The 16431-nt window shown below is 39.3% G+C and overlaps 1 protein-coding gene and 1 pseudogene across 1 annotated transcript; both read left to right on the forward strand.

The window, feature by feature from the left end:
- The first annotated feature begins 1301 nt into the window (after positions 1-1301).
- LOC138059790 (uncharacterized) lies at positions 1302-2692 on the forward strand. Its single transcript, XM_068905404.1, is given in 3 exon segments — positions 1302-1395; positions 1768-2370; positions 2373-2692. Coding segments are annotated over 3 exon segments (1017 nt in total).
- A 4992-nt stretch (positions 2693-7684) lies between these two features.
- Positions 7685-16215, forward strand: LOC138014314 (actin-binding LIM protein 2-like; annotated as a pseudogene).
- The last annotated feature ends 216 nt before the right edge of the window (positions 16216-16431 follow it).

Consider the following 16431-nt stretch of genomic DNA (forward strand, 5'->3'; position numbering starts at 1 on the left):
GATTAATGTACATATCCGGCCACCAAATTACCTCGAACTCACGTGTAGCCTTCCCTCTCCTTCGCCCATTACCAAACATGCCCGGCATGTCGGTTGTTGACTGTTGTTATTGCTATTGCTCTTTCTTGCTTTCGCCTTTGCAAGGGCGATGGCTGATGCTCCACTGAGAGATCCCTCATCTGCCGGCTCTTTCTCTCCATAAGAAGACTTGTTAACAACCAAAGGTGTCAAACTGCTCTGAAAAACAGCTTTGACCTCTTCCATCTCAAAGCACTTCCAGGAAATCGCGCAGCCCTTTTCTATACCGGTGGTTTTCCAGTGGGGGCGTCTACAGGACAGTCGTATCTTTCAACCTTCATCCATTTTCCTGTACGCAAAATGGAAAACATTCGTTACACCACAGCATAGTTAATTTAGGGAATTCACTGTTTACATTTTGTTTCATCAACATACGAGTTTGCTCACAGAAGGCATATTGCCTTTGACGTCTTGTGTTATTGGTCTCACTCGTGCCTTACATTTTCCCAGAGGATCGTCCACGCGACAGTTATCCTGTACAGCTGGGGGATTAATGTTCGCGTGCCGAGTGGCGAAGTCGAGGGATTTCGCGAGCCACTAAGCTGCGAGTAGACACCATCCTCACGCGGTTCCATTAAAACAAAAAAAATCTCTCCAGGTTTGCATACGCACTTAAACCCCACGTATGCGTGTTAGGCGACGATTAACGGAACAAAAGCGATACAGGATGGCAAGAATCTACTTTCAATTAACTTCAAGTTCAAGTGATTACATGAGTCTGTGTTTACGCCAAAATCATCTTAATTTTACTTCAAACAATAGCAATCCTTACATGAACGGTCATTCACTTGCCTGATACTTTAGGATGTAAAGTCGAGGTCATGCTTTCAGCAACGCCAGATAGCCACAACTTGTAAGTTTGAAAAAGTGTTTGACTTGGTGATCTTATGTATGGTTTTGGCACTGACATTATGGTTTCTCTATCGTAAAATGGCAATTGTTTGACTCGCCTCGGCGACGGATGCCTCGTCGTCCTGTGCTTCAGCAAGGCAGTCGAAGTGGTGAATTTCTTATCACCATTATCACAGTGTGTCTTGTATGGAACCATTTTGCAACCGAATAGTAGTCCTGTTCCTGCAAGGTTTATTATGCTTGATCTTTAAAGATTATCACACCCCCATTATCCAATCACAGTCCTACTTTTTTGTCCTAACATGAAATGCCGCAAATTACACTTTATTGGTGTGCAAGTAGTCTCATTACGGACCTAGCTATAGTGCGCGATGGATTTAGATGAAAGAGAGAGAAACAGACGGCTTTACTTTAAAGATATTAGAAAAAAAAAAAACAACGAAGGGCAGAGAGGAAGAGAGGAGAGTACGAGAGAAAGAACAAGGAAAAAGCTGATGCGCAACTTGGCGGAAACCAGGATTTTGAGCCGCAAGCTTCGCAAAAACTGTACCGTAACTGCAGCAGTGTTGCCGAGGATGCGGTCACAATACTTTTAAACTTAAATTAAGCTTTCCGTTTCGAAAAGTTAAAGAAATTTGTCCAACATTCAAGTCCAAATTGTTCGTGAAAAACCACGTTTTCAGTCCATCATCAGCTCCGTAACCAGGCCTCAGGCTTGTAGCCAAGCCTCTAGCTAGTTACCAGTTCCTACACTTCAATTTCGTGGGAACTCCACGACAAGCAGAGAAGATTGAGAAAATGGAAGTGGAAGTATCAGCGAAAAATCCCGAATTGTAGAAGACAACGCTGTTGAGAAGAAAAAGGCTGAAGAACAGTGTAACCGATTGCAGGCTTCGAAAGCGTCGCAATTGGTTGGAAATTGTTCAGCGACAACGGTAGCCCACGGCGAGAAATTTGAAGAACCACGAAGCACAAAACCAGTCAAGAGAACCCAGGTGGCGGAAAGCGAAAGCTTTTTACGGGAAATTGATCGGAAACTCCTAAAACCTTTGAGGAAGACAATCGGTTCGGGAACTTTTGGAGTCTGCCAACTTGCCGAATACAGAGATTGGACTGTGGTTGTGAAAGAATTTCGAAGCCGCAGCGGGCGAGAAGACGTCAAAGCCGAGGTCTTGTACGAGGCAAAAGTAATTGCCAAGTTAGGAGACCATCAAGGCTTACCATTTTTGTTTGGCGTCCAAACTAAAGTAAAACCGTACAGTATTGTTTTGCAGTTTCTCGGCACAAAAGAGCATAGTCTTACGGTGTGGCGTGCTGCGTTTAAGAAGAAGCTGAGCTGCGACGAGTGGATTCGGGTGTTAGATAGTATCGCTGAAATGCTTCATTATATTCACTCCAAAGGGTATCTACATAACGATCTTAAGGCGAACAATGTGGTCTTGGTGGTATGCAGGTCAATCCAGTCATCATTGATTTTGGTAAAAGTACGAAGATCAACTCGCCGAAGCTCAAGAAGAAAACCCTTTCCAAATCAGAGCAGAAGACTTATCGGGAAACGTACCCACACATTGCTCCCGAAATCGTCTGTGGTGAAGCAACTGTGTCGACTGCTAGCGATGTTTATTCATTAGCAAAATTGACGGAATTTATTTGCAAGAAGACCGATTTAAACCTGGGTGCAAAACGGCTGTTATTGAAAAATCTGGCCTTATCAGAGAACCCTGTCACTAGGCCACAGTTGACTGAATTCCTTTTGAATTAAATACATCATAAGTTCGCTACCTAAGGAAAATTAACAAAGCGGATGTTCGAAGGTGTAATAGTTGTCAAGTTTTATTCCTTGGTTATCGAATTCCCTATGAAACTAGAAATGGGTTCTTTTAAAGTGAGACTGAAAACTGAATAGCCGTTGATGTTGAGAAAAGTTTATACCAGGCAAAACAAGTTGCATCGTTAAGAAAAGTTTTCCATTTTCAATTGCGTAATGCTGGCCGTTGTAAATCATGAGTACTTAAGTAAATGTTTTAGGAATTACTTCCGACTTCGAAAGATCATTCGAAAGATCAAAGCCAACCCCATCAGCAAGTATTATTGAGAAAACAATATGTGTAGATGTGTAGTTCCAGAAAATATACATATTTTTGTTTAGCATTGCACACTACTCATTAAATTTCAGTTTAACTTTATAGCAGAGCTCCGCGCGCGCCAAAGGTGGACGCGCGGTAGTTAAGAAAATTTGGTTTTATAGCTATGACGTCATAAACGTCCACTCCTCCATGTATGCCAATGTGACCAGTATCATGCTAGTTTACAGCAAACATCTTTGATATTGGACATCCATCTTTTGACTGACACCTGTCAAAACAAGGTATCCGCTGACCAGTATCACGTGACCATATGGCAGGCTCAAGCTTAGAGCTCACCAAGGTCAGCTGTTTTTTAAAGTTTACTACTGACCAGTTACTGGTTTTCGTTTGGATTGCAGGCTCAACCCGGGTAACTCACCTGAACCTAAGTCAGGCTTCATTTTTCACACGCTTTGTGTGGCTCGATGCAGGTACACGGCCATACTATATATAAACGAGAGTACTCATACAGTCAACGCTTTTCATGTTCAGGTGGAAAACGGTTTGAAAGATGTTTTCTTTCTGCATTTTTCGCTGGTTTCAATCCAGTTTGACATATCATGATATTTGTGGTCGACACTGGTGGCTACACAGTTATTCAAGTCAAGCATCGGAGGGATGTAAACTTAAAGCTCAGTGTTTATTTTTAATTTACTTAGAGCTGCTTTTTTCTCTGTATTGCAATTTTTGGCATAGCTTTAGAAGCTTTGATAAGGTTACATGTTGCCCGGAGGACCTATGTCTAGAACAGAAACGAAAGGACTGAGCGAAAGAGAACGACAACGACAAAACAGAATACTAGTAATAGCTCATACTTAGCACACAAATTTTACGGATGCGTTATTTAAAGTGGATGCGTATTTTTAAAAGTTGGTTTAATCGGTTCTTCTTTTGTTCAGGAATGAGAATCATTTTTATTGTCAACTGGAATTAATCTCTACTCTTTTAGACATAAAGAGAGAGTTTATTTTGTTGTTTTGTTTTCCTCTAAAATGCGAGCAAACAAGTGCTTTTTTAATCCGTTTGCCCAATTGGTTTTCGTTGTGTCTCGACAGGGACAATTTTGCCCTTATGTTATAAACACGTATTTGCAATGAGTTCTCGTAAAATTATGCAACACAAACTAGCTTGTGTTTTCAGAAGTTTGTTTGAAGCACCCAAACGTTATTTAAATGTTGGAGCAGATCATGTTTGAAGTTCGTCCTTTCTTGGTTGCATTGCCGTAGTTTGTCGATTCTTGTACCAAGCCAATTTCACTGGAAAAACCGATGTCGCACTCATCCTTCTTGATTCATGTGATATCAGTTTTTAGCGTAAAATTTACCGTGGAATTCACTAGTTAGGCAATGAATTTTTCTATAGAAGAAAGGAAAGAAAATGATTTCATTATTAAAGCAGCAACCGGAAACATCAAAATGCGAACAATTGGAAACCTTTTATTTTCACAAACCCTACAGGCAGTAAGAATAAATAACCAGGGAGCTGTGCTTTTAGGCTTGGCTAAATCTATATATCACTTTTTTTCTAAGATCACTTCCCCGCCTCTTCTCCCCAGGAAATTCCAGTGACCGTCTGTGGAGAGAGTATGGATACATATATTTACCGGAAGGGGGAGAGGGAGTAAAGGAAGGGGAATGCCTGCTATAACAATCCCATTTTTTATTCCACCCATCAATTTCACTATAATCCTGTTATGTCATCTGTCAAGATAACCGCTAATCAGAATATTCAAATACCAATAAGGGGAAGGGAAGTGCAAACTGTTTGTTATAAATAATTTGCATGTCATCAACCATACCAATCAGACCGAATCACAGTCACTATCCCAAGTTGCTAAAATTGTACGTGTATGGGGTGATTAAATATTTTAGGAAGTACCCATCAACTCTACTCTTTCAGGTAGTCAATAAATTCTGTATGTGAAAATCACATTTCTTTTGTTTTGACTGGTTTTGTCGAAGGTTTTAGATAACTTGTGGAATAGTTTAAAGCCAATTTATAAGTAATATAAAGTTAAGTTAATGTGAACAACCATGAAAGGGAGGTCAGGGAAGTTATATGACCATGTATTCTCAATGTACATTTCTGTCACACAATCTGTCGGTAAGACAAATACTGTCTCATTGTGTTGAAAGGTCAAATTCACCTTTCAGGTCATTGTGGTGAGTTATTCCCAGTCCAATCGGATGTATGCTTTTCCATTATGTCCATCAAGACCATGCAGTCTTATCTTCACATCTCTAGTTCATTTCAAGTTCTCTGACCTCTCAGTGTTGTAACAAAATCCCGCCCACCCAACCCTATTTAGCTCTCTTCGACCATAGTGTTGTAACATTAACTTGAGGCTGGCATCAGCTACCTCAAGCATTTTGTTCTTTGCTGCTGCTCACAACAGATTATGACCTCTCATTTGACAGCTAAACAGGCTTAGAACTTTCTGATTGTTTTTATGTTTAAGGCGAATGGCAGGCCCCCTTAGGGTGAAAGCAAGGGCCGTCAGACATAACGACTAGTCCATCAAACACAACGGTGCACCGCAAACGGGGGTGTACCAACACGCCAACTTCGCCAGGGAATCGAACCCCGCCCCAAACAACAATGAACGAAAGACAAACAGACAAACAAAGAATTGCACCTAGGAGATGCCTCGTCTGACTTACACTCCTAAATGACAATTTGACAAAAGCAACAATAAAGACCGGACAAACCAAAACAAACACAACCCAGCACAAGGGTGAAAAGCGACCAATAAAAGGCCGACGTCAACAGACTCATCCAATGCCAAGATGTTGGTTCACCCCAGAAAAACGGCCAGGCATGCAAATGCAACACAAAACGAGAACCAATCAAAAAGCATGTGACGTACCAAAGATGGAAGGACAAAGAGGAGGAGCCAGAACATAATAGAATGAAGCCAAGACAAGATGCTGACCGCCATAGGACAGTGGAAAAACAGATGTTGAAGAGACTCGACAGGAGCATAACCAAAACTGGCAAGCCTCTCAGCCGTGTAAAGGACCCCGTGTTAAACTTTCTAACATAAATCAATAACAGGACGATCCAAATCAAAAAAGAAAAGCTGATGCCAAGTACAAGACAGTAAAGAAAACCAAACAAGGAAAGAACAATTAACAAGTAAGGAGATTTTGTAGTAGAAACAGGACAAAAATCAATACCTGAACCAATACCCAAAGAAGACGCCATAAGAGATCCTTTACACACCCGAAAAGCAGTCAACAAAGAGCCTGGAGAAAAAAAAAGAGGAGCAGAAAAAAAAAATCAGATGCAGAGGAGCGGCGAGCAGGGAAGACAACCAAAAACCATGAAAAAGACCCAAGAAGATGGAAAAAACAAGCCGACGAGCCAACTGAACATGCAGAGCCATAACCTTACACTGAAAATCACCCAAACAAGAAGGCTGAACAACAACACGATGCGTGACCAAATCCCACTACCGCTCCAGAAAAATTTAAAAATTAACGTATTTAATTCAACACTGACCACTGGGGAACATGGATGAGATAGTCCACGTACCACACACGGGAAAGGGCCAAGGCATTGGTAACAAGTGCCTTGCCCTTATACAACAAGAATGTTGACGCCAGGAGTTTAAAGCATTTCCACCGTGGTGATATGCGGCCTCAAGATTGCCCGACCCAGAAAAACCCCCAACACCTTCACCTTCACAGACGACCAAGTAATGTCGAGTCAGTGTGACCGTTCCAATAATCCAATCACAACTTTCACATTTACTATAATGTAGTTAGCCCCCGACCCCCTCTCATACAAAGAATAAACATCAAAGACAGCCAAAATACCAGGAACAGAAGAAACAACCAGGGTAGTGTCATCAGCATAACCAGAAACAACAGGCAACAAACACGGCGAACCAGGAAGAGACAGACCGAAAAAACACCATTAGAACGTATATTACAAGCAAGAACCTCAGCGACTAACACATAAAGGAGGGGGGAGAGGGGACATCCCTGCCTCACCCCACGATATAACTGAAAGGAATTCGAAATATGACCATTAACATTAACACTACTTCTTACATTATTATAAATAAATCACCCCACAACAAAACACTCCCCAACCCATTGCATACTGGGAGGTTGAATAACCCTCGAAAATTCTTAAAGAATGGGATACGGAGTTTCTCGTTGCTTCCCGTCAGCTTTTGTGTTTTCAGGAAATGTAGCCGGATAGGTGTGGTATCTCAGAAAGGCTTGACAAGCAAAAAAATCCATGATTATAAGTCACGGGTTGTTTACAATGCTGCAGTGCAGTGCTGACTCGTGTATTGTATTGTACACAACCCTGGTGAAAACTGCCTTGTTCGCCTCTCCAGTCCTTGTACTACCTTGCCGCGTATCTCTCTGATCTTCATTTATGAATCCCTCACCATTTCAGGGAACGAAATAATTTCTCTGTATATAATCCAACGCAAAATAAGGTTCGGCAAAGCACATTGTGTGTTAGGTGCAGCAAAAGGAAAATCGTAAAGAGAACAATGAAAAAACACTGGGAAAATGAGTTGAAATTGAGGAAACTGGGAGAAGAAACGGAAGGAGAGGAATTTCCATAGACACACCAGCAAGGCATTATGGATGGTATTTTGGGGGTGGATTTGAATGTGGCGGCCAGTCGCTATCCTGCTGGCTTTTATTTATGACAGTTTATTGTATACTGAAAAGGGCACAACAGTTGTCCTGAACTGGAATATTCGCCTTTCAAAACATCAATGGGTATGAAAGCTTCAAAATCCACATGAGTTATATTTTTATCATTCTCTATTATACGTCCCGTTTTTCAGCGGACAGAGATGGGCATTTTGATTCTGTTTGTTGCTGTGTAAAAATCCTTGAATTTTCAGACAGAGAAGCTTCGAATCGCTGTGCTCGTTGCAAGAAAGGTTGCAGTGGGGAAAGTCTTCGATTCAACGAAAAGCTATTTCACGCAAATTGTCTGGTTTGCCTCGGTATGTGTTTGTAAGAAATCTTGCGACATTTTCTTTCTTGGTTCGCTTCTGCTCAGTTCGCGTGCCATACGTTCACACTTTGTGGGCATTGAATTTGCATGTTTTACATGCATCGCATATTTTGTTCGCAATTGATATACCCCTACCATTAAAAATGCATATTATGTGAGTATTTCGTGGAATTAAGCCATTCTCTCCCTAATTCCTAATGGGATTTGTGAAAATTGAAATGATACGAGTCCACCGTCGTAACACGTATGCCGTTGTTGGTGTTTCGTTCTGCGAGAATTTTGTTATCGTGAAATGATTTAAATAAATAAGGCACCAAGCAGAAGTGAATACAAGGCAATCGTTTATCAGATCATAAATGACCCATTGAACGCTCGCATTTTTTCTTTGAAAAAATAATCTGAGTTAAAAGTTTAAAAGCCTACCGATTGAACAACAAATATAAGCTTAACGATATTAACATAAGTTGCTATATTGAAGCGTTCTGCAAGCAAATTAATTGGTTATATGTAACCACTGCCAGTTTAGTCAACAGAAGTAGCGAACAACAACTAACATTTAATTATGAGCGGCTTTTAGAGGATTGACTCTCTTAAATCAATATTGTCTGTTAGCCATTTCGATTGGTTGTTTTTAATTGATTTTAAATTTAGTTAATGGCGAGAGGGAAAAGATTAAACAAACTGATTGCAGACTATAATTTTTGCTGATTTGTTTTCCTAACAATACGGAAGCACTCGACATAACTTTGCATGTTTGCTTCAATGTGCCATGAGTCTTTTAACATCAGTGACTCTGCTTTGTTTTCTTTCTTTCTGTCTGCCAGCCACCTTACACATAATTGACCCACTTAATTTGTCTATTATTTTGATTTGAAGGCCTTAACTGTGCAGAAATTAATCAAATTAATTTATGAATTTAGTGGTAAAAATTTAATACTTGGTGTTCTGTGGATGCTGAGGTTTGATTTTCCACCTTGGAATTTTGAGATTTTTATAAATACATACACCTTGCTAACTGTGCTTTCTCGGGGTTTATTGTAAGATAGAGCCTTTTTTTTTTTGGTTTAATTCATGGCCTGTGTGAAGAAGGTATTTTATCTCTAGACAATAACAGCAAGCAACAAAAACAAATTTTTAAAGAGCTAGCTACTATGATAAAAAAATCACTTCCTTTTTTCTTCAGATTTTGAAAGTGTGTTTGCTTAACATCTGACTGACAAAATTTTGAGCCTTGATTTTTATCCAAAGGCTGTTTACTTTGAGTATTAGTTTAGGATTCCATGGTCCATCATTAGTCATGTTCAAAACTGACTAATCGGACATCAGAGGGTTGGATCCAGGAAAAAGTGACGTCATTTACTCACTAGCTTAAATTTTCAGTGTGTAAATGCAGCTTATTTATAATATGTGAAAAACAAGAGGTTAATAGTCTGAGAGCCTGAGACTTCCATGCTACAGATTCATTCTTCCACGTACTTGTGCCTAGCATTCTTAAACTAGTGAGTCTTTGACTTCTTGAAAGATTTTTCTCCTCAATCCAGCTCTCTTAAGATTTTAAAGTTAGTAATGGTGGACCATTAAATAGGAAAATTCCAGTTAACATAAGCAGGTATATTTTGGAATCAAGGCTTAAAACTTGGGTCATTAAGTGTGTAGTTACAGTCTTGAAATCCAAGGAAAATTAAGAAGAATGATTTTTTGGTCATAGCAGCACTTTAAATTAGTGGTTCTCAGTGCCTTGTAAGTTGTCTTTCCTTTTTTTTTTCAATTTTTCAGTGTGTGGCAGAGACCTAGCAAACGTTGGGTTCGTGAACAAAATGACCAATACTTTTGCCCTGAAGATTTCCAAGAACGTTTTGGCACAAAATGCAGCATTTGTCATCTGTTTCTGGAAGGTGAAGGAATCAACATTGGTGGAAATACATATCATGAGAGGTGCTTTGTCTGCTCTAATTGTAGGTAAGAGGGACATTGATTTGATAAAGGTGATGAGAATGTTGTTTTTTTTCGATGGTGACTCAGGATACACAGAAAAAAGCAAGGGTTCCTTTGCAGGGTTTGAACAGCTACATTGTACAACCCTCTGATTCCTAGTTTAGATGCCCTGCTACTGATCTATGGAAGTCATTGGAGTCAGGCCATTAAAATAGGGTCACAGTTGGAAATATAATATATAATAATAATAATAAATAATAATAATAATAATAATACATAATAATAATATTAATAATATATTATTTATTATTATTAAATAAATAAATAAATAAATAATTATGCTAGTGCTAATCACCCTTACTTGCAGTCGAGGACTGAATTGCAAAGGGCGCAGCTCTTTGTCACGCTAGAACTAACAAGTAACATTTTGCTCGCAAAATTATCACCTGTCAATCACTGTGACTGTGCCGCACCAATCAGAAGCCCCGTTCGCCCACGAACGGGTTTTCAAAAAATAGGGGGTCTTCTTGCAAGCGTTCCCTCAGTCTCTTGCCCCAACTGTCGCGCGGCCAGTTTGTGGAAAATCGTTTGAGAGCTCTTCTTTCGAACAGGAACGCTTGCTATGCAGGCTAAGAGAAAAGTGTTCTACCAAACCAATGAGAGTGAATTTTGACAATAATAATAATTTTATTGTGTTATTTTAATAATTATAATAATTATAATACTACTAATACTACTACGTATAATACTACTAATAATACTGCGTAATCAAGGAGCGAGGGTGGCACAGTCGGTTAGTGCGTGACCTTGGTGCATAAGGTCCCGAGTTCGATCCCCGGATCCCACATCCTTGTTTCGACTTCTTTCCTTTCAGTGTAGCCTAAGTAGCTTTAAATACCCTTAAAACGGAGCACTGATGGAAATAGGGAGGTAAAATGAGCACACCGTCGGCTTCCTCGGAGAGTACTCTCTAGAGAGTAAAGGAACTTCCGACGTAAATAACGTGTACCCTTACCTTTACCTAATTGAAATTTTGCGCTCCTTCAGCGAACATTCATGCCAGAATTTTTTCCCTTTGAAGACAGGTGAAATTTTGTTTTGTTCAAGTGAAATTTTGAAAAGTGAACAAACTATCACCCAGGATTTGAGATTTTGTTCCAAATTTCATTTCATTCTAAGAAAATTCCGTGCAAAAAGTTGCACATCTTCTCAAAATTTTGATAATATCAGACAGTAGGTGCTTTTTGCATTTTATTGAAATTTAGAGAGAAGCTATACATGTATATGATTTTGTAGTTATCACACACATCTTGCTTTAATAATTGTTTGACCCTCACCATGGTGAGACTAAATGTGGACAGGTCTAAAGCATGGGTCACTTTTCCCATTTCACTAATAATTTCCAAAATATTCTTAGGGATCATTAGGCCTAAAAAAAATGTTTAGGCTCAAGGTTATCCAATTTGAAGGTTTTGGGTTGCTTTAGTATAGGTACACGTACATTGCAAAACCATGATCTTTAGTAATTGATGTGTGAGAAGTGACCTCTACTTTCCCCACCACTTAAATATATTACACTTCACTTCAGGAATCCATTTCCTCCCGGCGAGAAAGTTGTGTTACGAGGCAAGGATTACATCTGCCAGAGGTGCGGTGCAGTGGATCAGGGAGATAATTCAAGGGGACAACGACTAGAAAGTATGTTGTTTCACTGCACTGACTTTTTTTTTTTAAAGTATTGTTTATAAACAGATCTCAAATTGTGAAATTCGTGATGAGAATGGCGGGAAAGCCGAGGAAACATTTAGAATGAAACTGGGACAGGAACCAGCCATTTTCTTGACCATTTGGGGATACAAACTTTAGCTTTGAGCGCCGATGGGAAATGAGTGATAGATACTAGTACTATTCCTTTTATTCTACAGATACATGTAATAAAAGTCCGAATCTGAAACAATTCAGTTTTTAAATTCATTTTCAAAGCACTGAAAAAAGTGATCACCTCTTGACTGAGGCTGGGATCTTGGGACGAAGAAGTTTATCTAGAAAATTAATCCTTTGATGCCATGCAAACCGGCCCAACGCCAGACTATTTTACTTGTCAGTGGGAGCCCCTGGGAGTCAATGGCTTAATAGGCAATTCCTCAAGGAAGTCGGCAGTAGTTTCACTGTCTTCATATCTTAAGGCCATTTTGTCCTGAGTTTTTTAAAGCTAAATTTGTCGTACGTGAAGAGGATGCACTAATTTTATTGGCTGATGTGTCCATAACCATGATAACATGAATATCCTGTTGCATGTGAAAGGTCGAAAAAAGTATAAATCTTCACTTTGCACATGGAAGAATATCAAATTTAGGAACAAGAGAAGAGTCCTGGTATTTCACTGATATATACAGTATATATTTATTTATTACTGATTAAGTATGAACACATACATGGTGGAATCAACAATGGAACATACTGTAGGTCCCCTACGAGGTTAACCACCATTTTACCCACCCAACCATGATACACCACAGAAGCCGGACCACAACAATGGGAACTACATGTACATGCCCCACTCTTTGCGACAAGTGTGCGGGTTCTTTTACGTTCCACAGGATTATGAACATTGAAGGGTTGTGAGACGGGACCTCCGGCTTATTGTCCTTATCTGAGAAGACTAGAGAGTCTAATTATTTGCAGATGTAATTACAAAGGCAGCACTTTCTACTCAGTTATTTAAAGACCCTGAGTGTTGGTCCACCGGAGTTGAACTCACGACCTCCCGGTGATAGCCCAGTACGCAACCAAACTGAGCCACCGGTGCACGGTATAATACCAAGTGGATTATTCAATATAAAAGATAGCCATGATAGTATCAAATCTGTTCCAGCCACATACATGTATGTTTTCAGCATGCTTTTAGGTTCTTCTTCTTCTTCTTCTTCTCTCTTCTTATTATTATTATTTATCATGACATGTTATTACCAGTAACTTTTTTGTCCCTGAGCTGTTAAACAGTAAATCCCCTACATGTAAGTGCTGCTGGAAAAGGTTAGTTTTCTTCTTTGCATTGCTAAGGCACTGGCCTCAGTTATTTGAAGGAAATATAGGGTTATCCACTGATAAAGCACGATCCTACAGATACATGTACAATGCAACTTAAGAATATTGGTTTCAAGGATTGACAATAATTTATTGGTTAGTATTAGGACCAGTTCAAACGTCAAACTTTTCATGTACTGAACTTAAATCCCTATTTTAACCCTTTCACTCCTGTGGGTTCCCCATTGACGAGTAGAATCATCTGGCTCTAGACAGAGTAAAACGTATAAGTCTCAGTGGCCCTTACAGGAGTGAACCGGTTAATTAATAGGTTACCAAATCGTTAAGTTCACAGGGTTGATTTAAACGTCAAACTTAATTTGTTGAAATTATCACTAATCACAATGTACAATGCTTTCATGAAAGAAGGAAATTGTGGGATGCAAAAATAAATTATACAAATTGATCCATGCATTTTATTAAGCATGTGAGAAGTTCGACATTATTTTGAATCTAAGTCGGTCCACAGTTGATTTTCCCATGTAGACCACTCGAACTTAATTCTTGGGTCGACCCAAATTAGATGGGTTGAACTTACACTGTAATTGATTCAACGTCGATCTTTTCATGTCCTTTATTGAATCAATTAGGTTTGTTAAATTTGGTACATGAAAAATTTGACATTTGAACTGGGCCTAGCTTATGCACCTTTTGAAGGACGGGACCTGGTAATAAACAGTTTTGTTACTACTGTATGTATAGAGTAGAAAGAATCTCTGATTTTTTGTTTTACATTTTCGCAGAATGTGCTTGATGTGGATAGTATATTCGCATTGGCCAGTCATTACTGGCTTTGGCGAAACAGTGGCACTTGTGGTGTTTCACATGCACAAAGTGTGGCTGCTTACTGGCTGGCGAGTACATGGCCAGGTTAGTCTTAAAATAAATGTGGGCACATTAATATCTGAAATTAGGTTAATATACGTGACCCCTCACACAAAAACGTGAGTTGGACGTGTTGGTTAAAGATGAAAATGAGAGAAGTGATCCTTGCATTTACAAAATGTAGCTGGACAATGTAAGCTAGCGTCACTTGATGGACACATGAATAATTCAGGTGGCTTTAATGGAATTCAACCCATGACCTCTGTGGCACCTCTCAGCATGGCAGAGGTTGTGGGTTCAAATTCAATTGAAGCTGACCGAATTATTCAGGTGTCCATAAAAAGCAATAAATCAAAATTGCGAGGATCAATTCTCTCAGGGCGCGTTCGATTTACCCTATTCCGGAATAAGAATACGTGGAGTGATGATTAAAACGGTATGTTTGACCCGTTTCGAAGGAGCAAGGATAATAAAAATATGTATAAAATGGCATTTTAGCGGACGTTTGACAATTTTAATGTGAATCTCCCTAAAACAAAGGATTTTAAACTTATATTCCATGTATTCCTATTCCGGAATATGGTCAATCAAACGCACCCTCAATTTCGACACTAATTTCTGGCAAGATGACGTGTAGTGTTCTTAGGAGGCAAAGGGTTAGTGTAAATGGGACATATTGTTTGAGTAGGCGTAGATACATGTAATAGTAATTAAAAAATATTATATTGTGAACCCTTTCACCGTCAAGTGGCTCCCAATAATATCAATGATAATTATCATTAATTATTATTTACTTATCAATATTAATATTATTGATAAGTAAAATCATCTGCCTCCGGATGGAAGAGGTTAAGTGGGTGTGGACGTTACGTTGTCACTCTTAGGTTAAAGCCAGGATCCCTAAAAGTGTGCACTTACTATTTGCTGAGAGAAGCCGGGCTTGGCTTGTGATTCGATTGTCTGCAGATACATGTACATGTAAGCAAGAATGGGATCAATAAATTATTGGCCACCATCTTTAGATCCTTGCTTTTAGAGTAGTAATTGCCATTGTAGCATTGTACTAGCTTGACTTTGCCAACAACAAAAATTTGGATTTCCTATTATTTTGTTTTAGGGATGAGAAAACCATACTGTGAAAAAGACTACCAAGCTGATTTTGGTGTAACTTGTGCAGGATGTAGCGGCTATATCATTGGAAAGGTTTTACAGGTGAATGAATATAGATAAACCGTTGTCTACTAAATCTTAGATGACTGAATAGAGGCTTTGCACGCGCAGCCATGTTGCCAGAAACAATGAAAATGTTTTGCATAAGAAACAACATTTGTTCCCATATGAAAAAGAATCTATTGTTCCTGTCATGCAACATGGCTGCCATGCGAAACCTCTATAGTCTAAGATTTAGTAGTGGAGCACCACACTCATAGGAACCCATGAGTTGCTTTTCTCAAGGTAATCATGGCTATAGCGGTATTGCTTGTGGGTCGCCCAATAATTAATAATTAATATTCTTCTAATAATAATAATAATAATAATAATAATGATCATCATCATCATCATCATCATAATCATAATCACAATGAGGATAATCAATATTTGTATACTTGTGCCCAACATTGCAGCCACTCTCCAGCTAGTTTATAGCGTACATCTTTGATATTGGACATCCATGTTATAGTCAATTGACCCCTGTCAAAACAGGTAACTGCAGACCAGTACAACGTGACCTTAATCGCAGGCTCAAGTTAAGAGCTCATAGAGGTCACCTGTTTTTGAGTTGACCGCTGACCAGTTATGGTTTTTGATTGGATTGCTTGGCTAAATCCTGTATGTATTATTTTTAGTGTTGTGGTAATTTAACAAGCCAGTGGGGTACTGGCTGTGTCTGCCAGATTGTTAACAATTCTGACTTTTTGTTTCATGTTTGGGGAGGGGGGGGGGGGGGGGAAGGGGGAATTCGAAATAACAGGGTTCAACTGTAATTATAATATATTTGTAATACTGTCATGGTTTTTTTTGTGCGTGTCAATTTTACTGGCTTTCTTTTTGTTTTCCTTATATCCCAGGCAGGTGAAAAACACTATCATCCTCCGTGTTCAAGGTGCGCAAGATGCCATGGAGTGTTTGGTGAGGGGCAAGAGATTTCTTGCAGGGTAAGAAGATATATGTATTATATGTACATGCATAGGCTGATGCTTTGAAAGGTAGTACCTTTTTACTTCATAAAACTTAATGCTGTGTTTTTTTTTTTTTTTTTGTGGTAGGCTCTGAAATATGGCACCCAGACTGCAGCATGATGGCAACTCAGAATGGATGAACGGATGTTTATCAGTAAGTACGAAGAGTATTCAGTCACTGTCAATGACCAAAATAATCCAGCAGGGTTTGATTGCCCCTTAAAAACGGCCAAGGGGGACAATTTGTGCTCTTCAAAATCTGGGGAAAAACTCAGCAGGAAGCACCGAAGAAGAGTTACAGTTTAGTACAAAAATTGCAAGCTGAAACAGACCGTGGGAGGAATTTTATCGCGTTT

The sequence above is a fragment of the Montipora capricornis genome, chromosome 8 (assembly GCF_036669925.1).
Source record: "Montipora capricornis isolate CH-2021 chromosome 8, ASM3666992v2, whole genome shotgun sequence".
Taxonomy (NCBI): Eukaryota; Metazoa; Cnidaria; class Anthozoa; order Scleractinia; family Acroporidae; genus Montipora; species Montipora capricornis.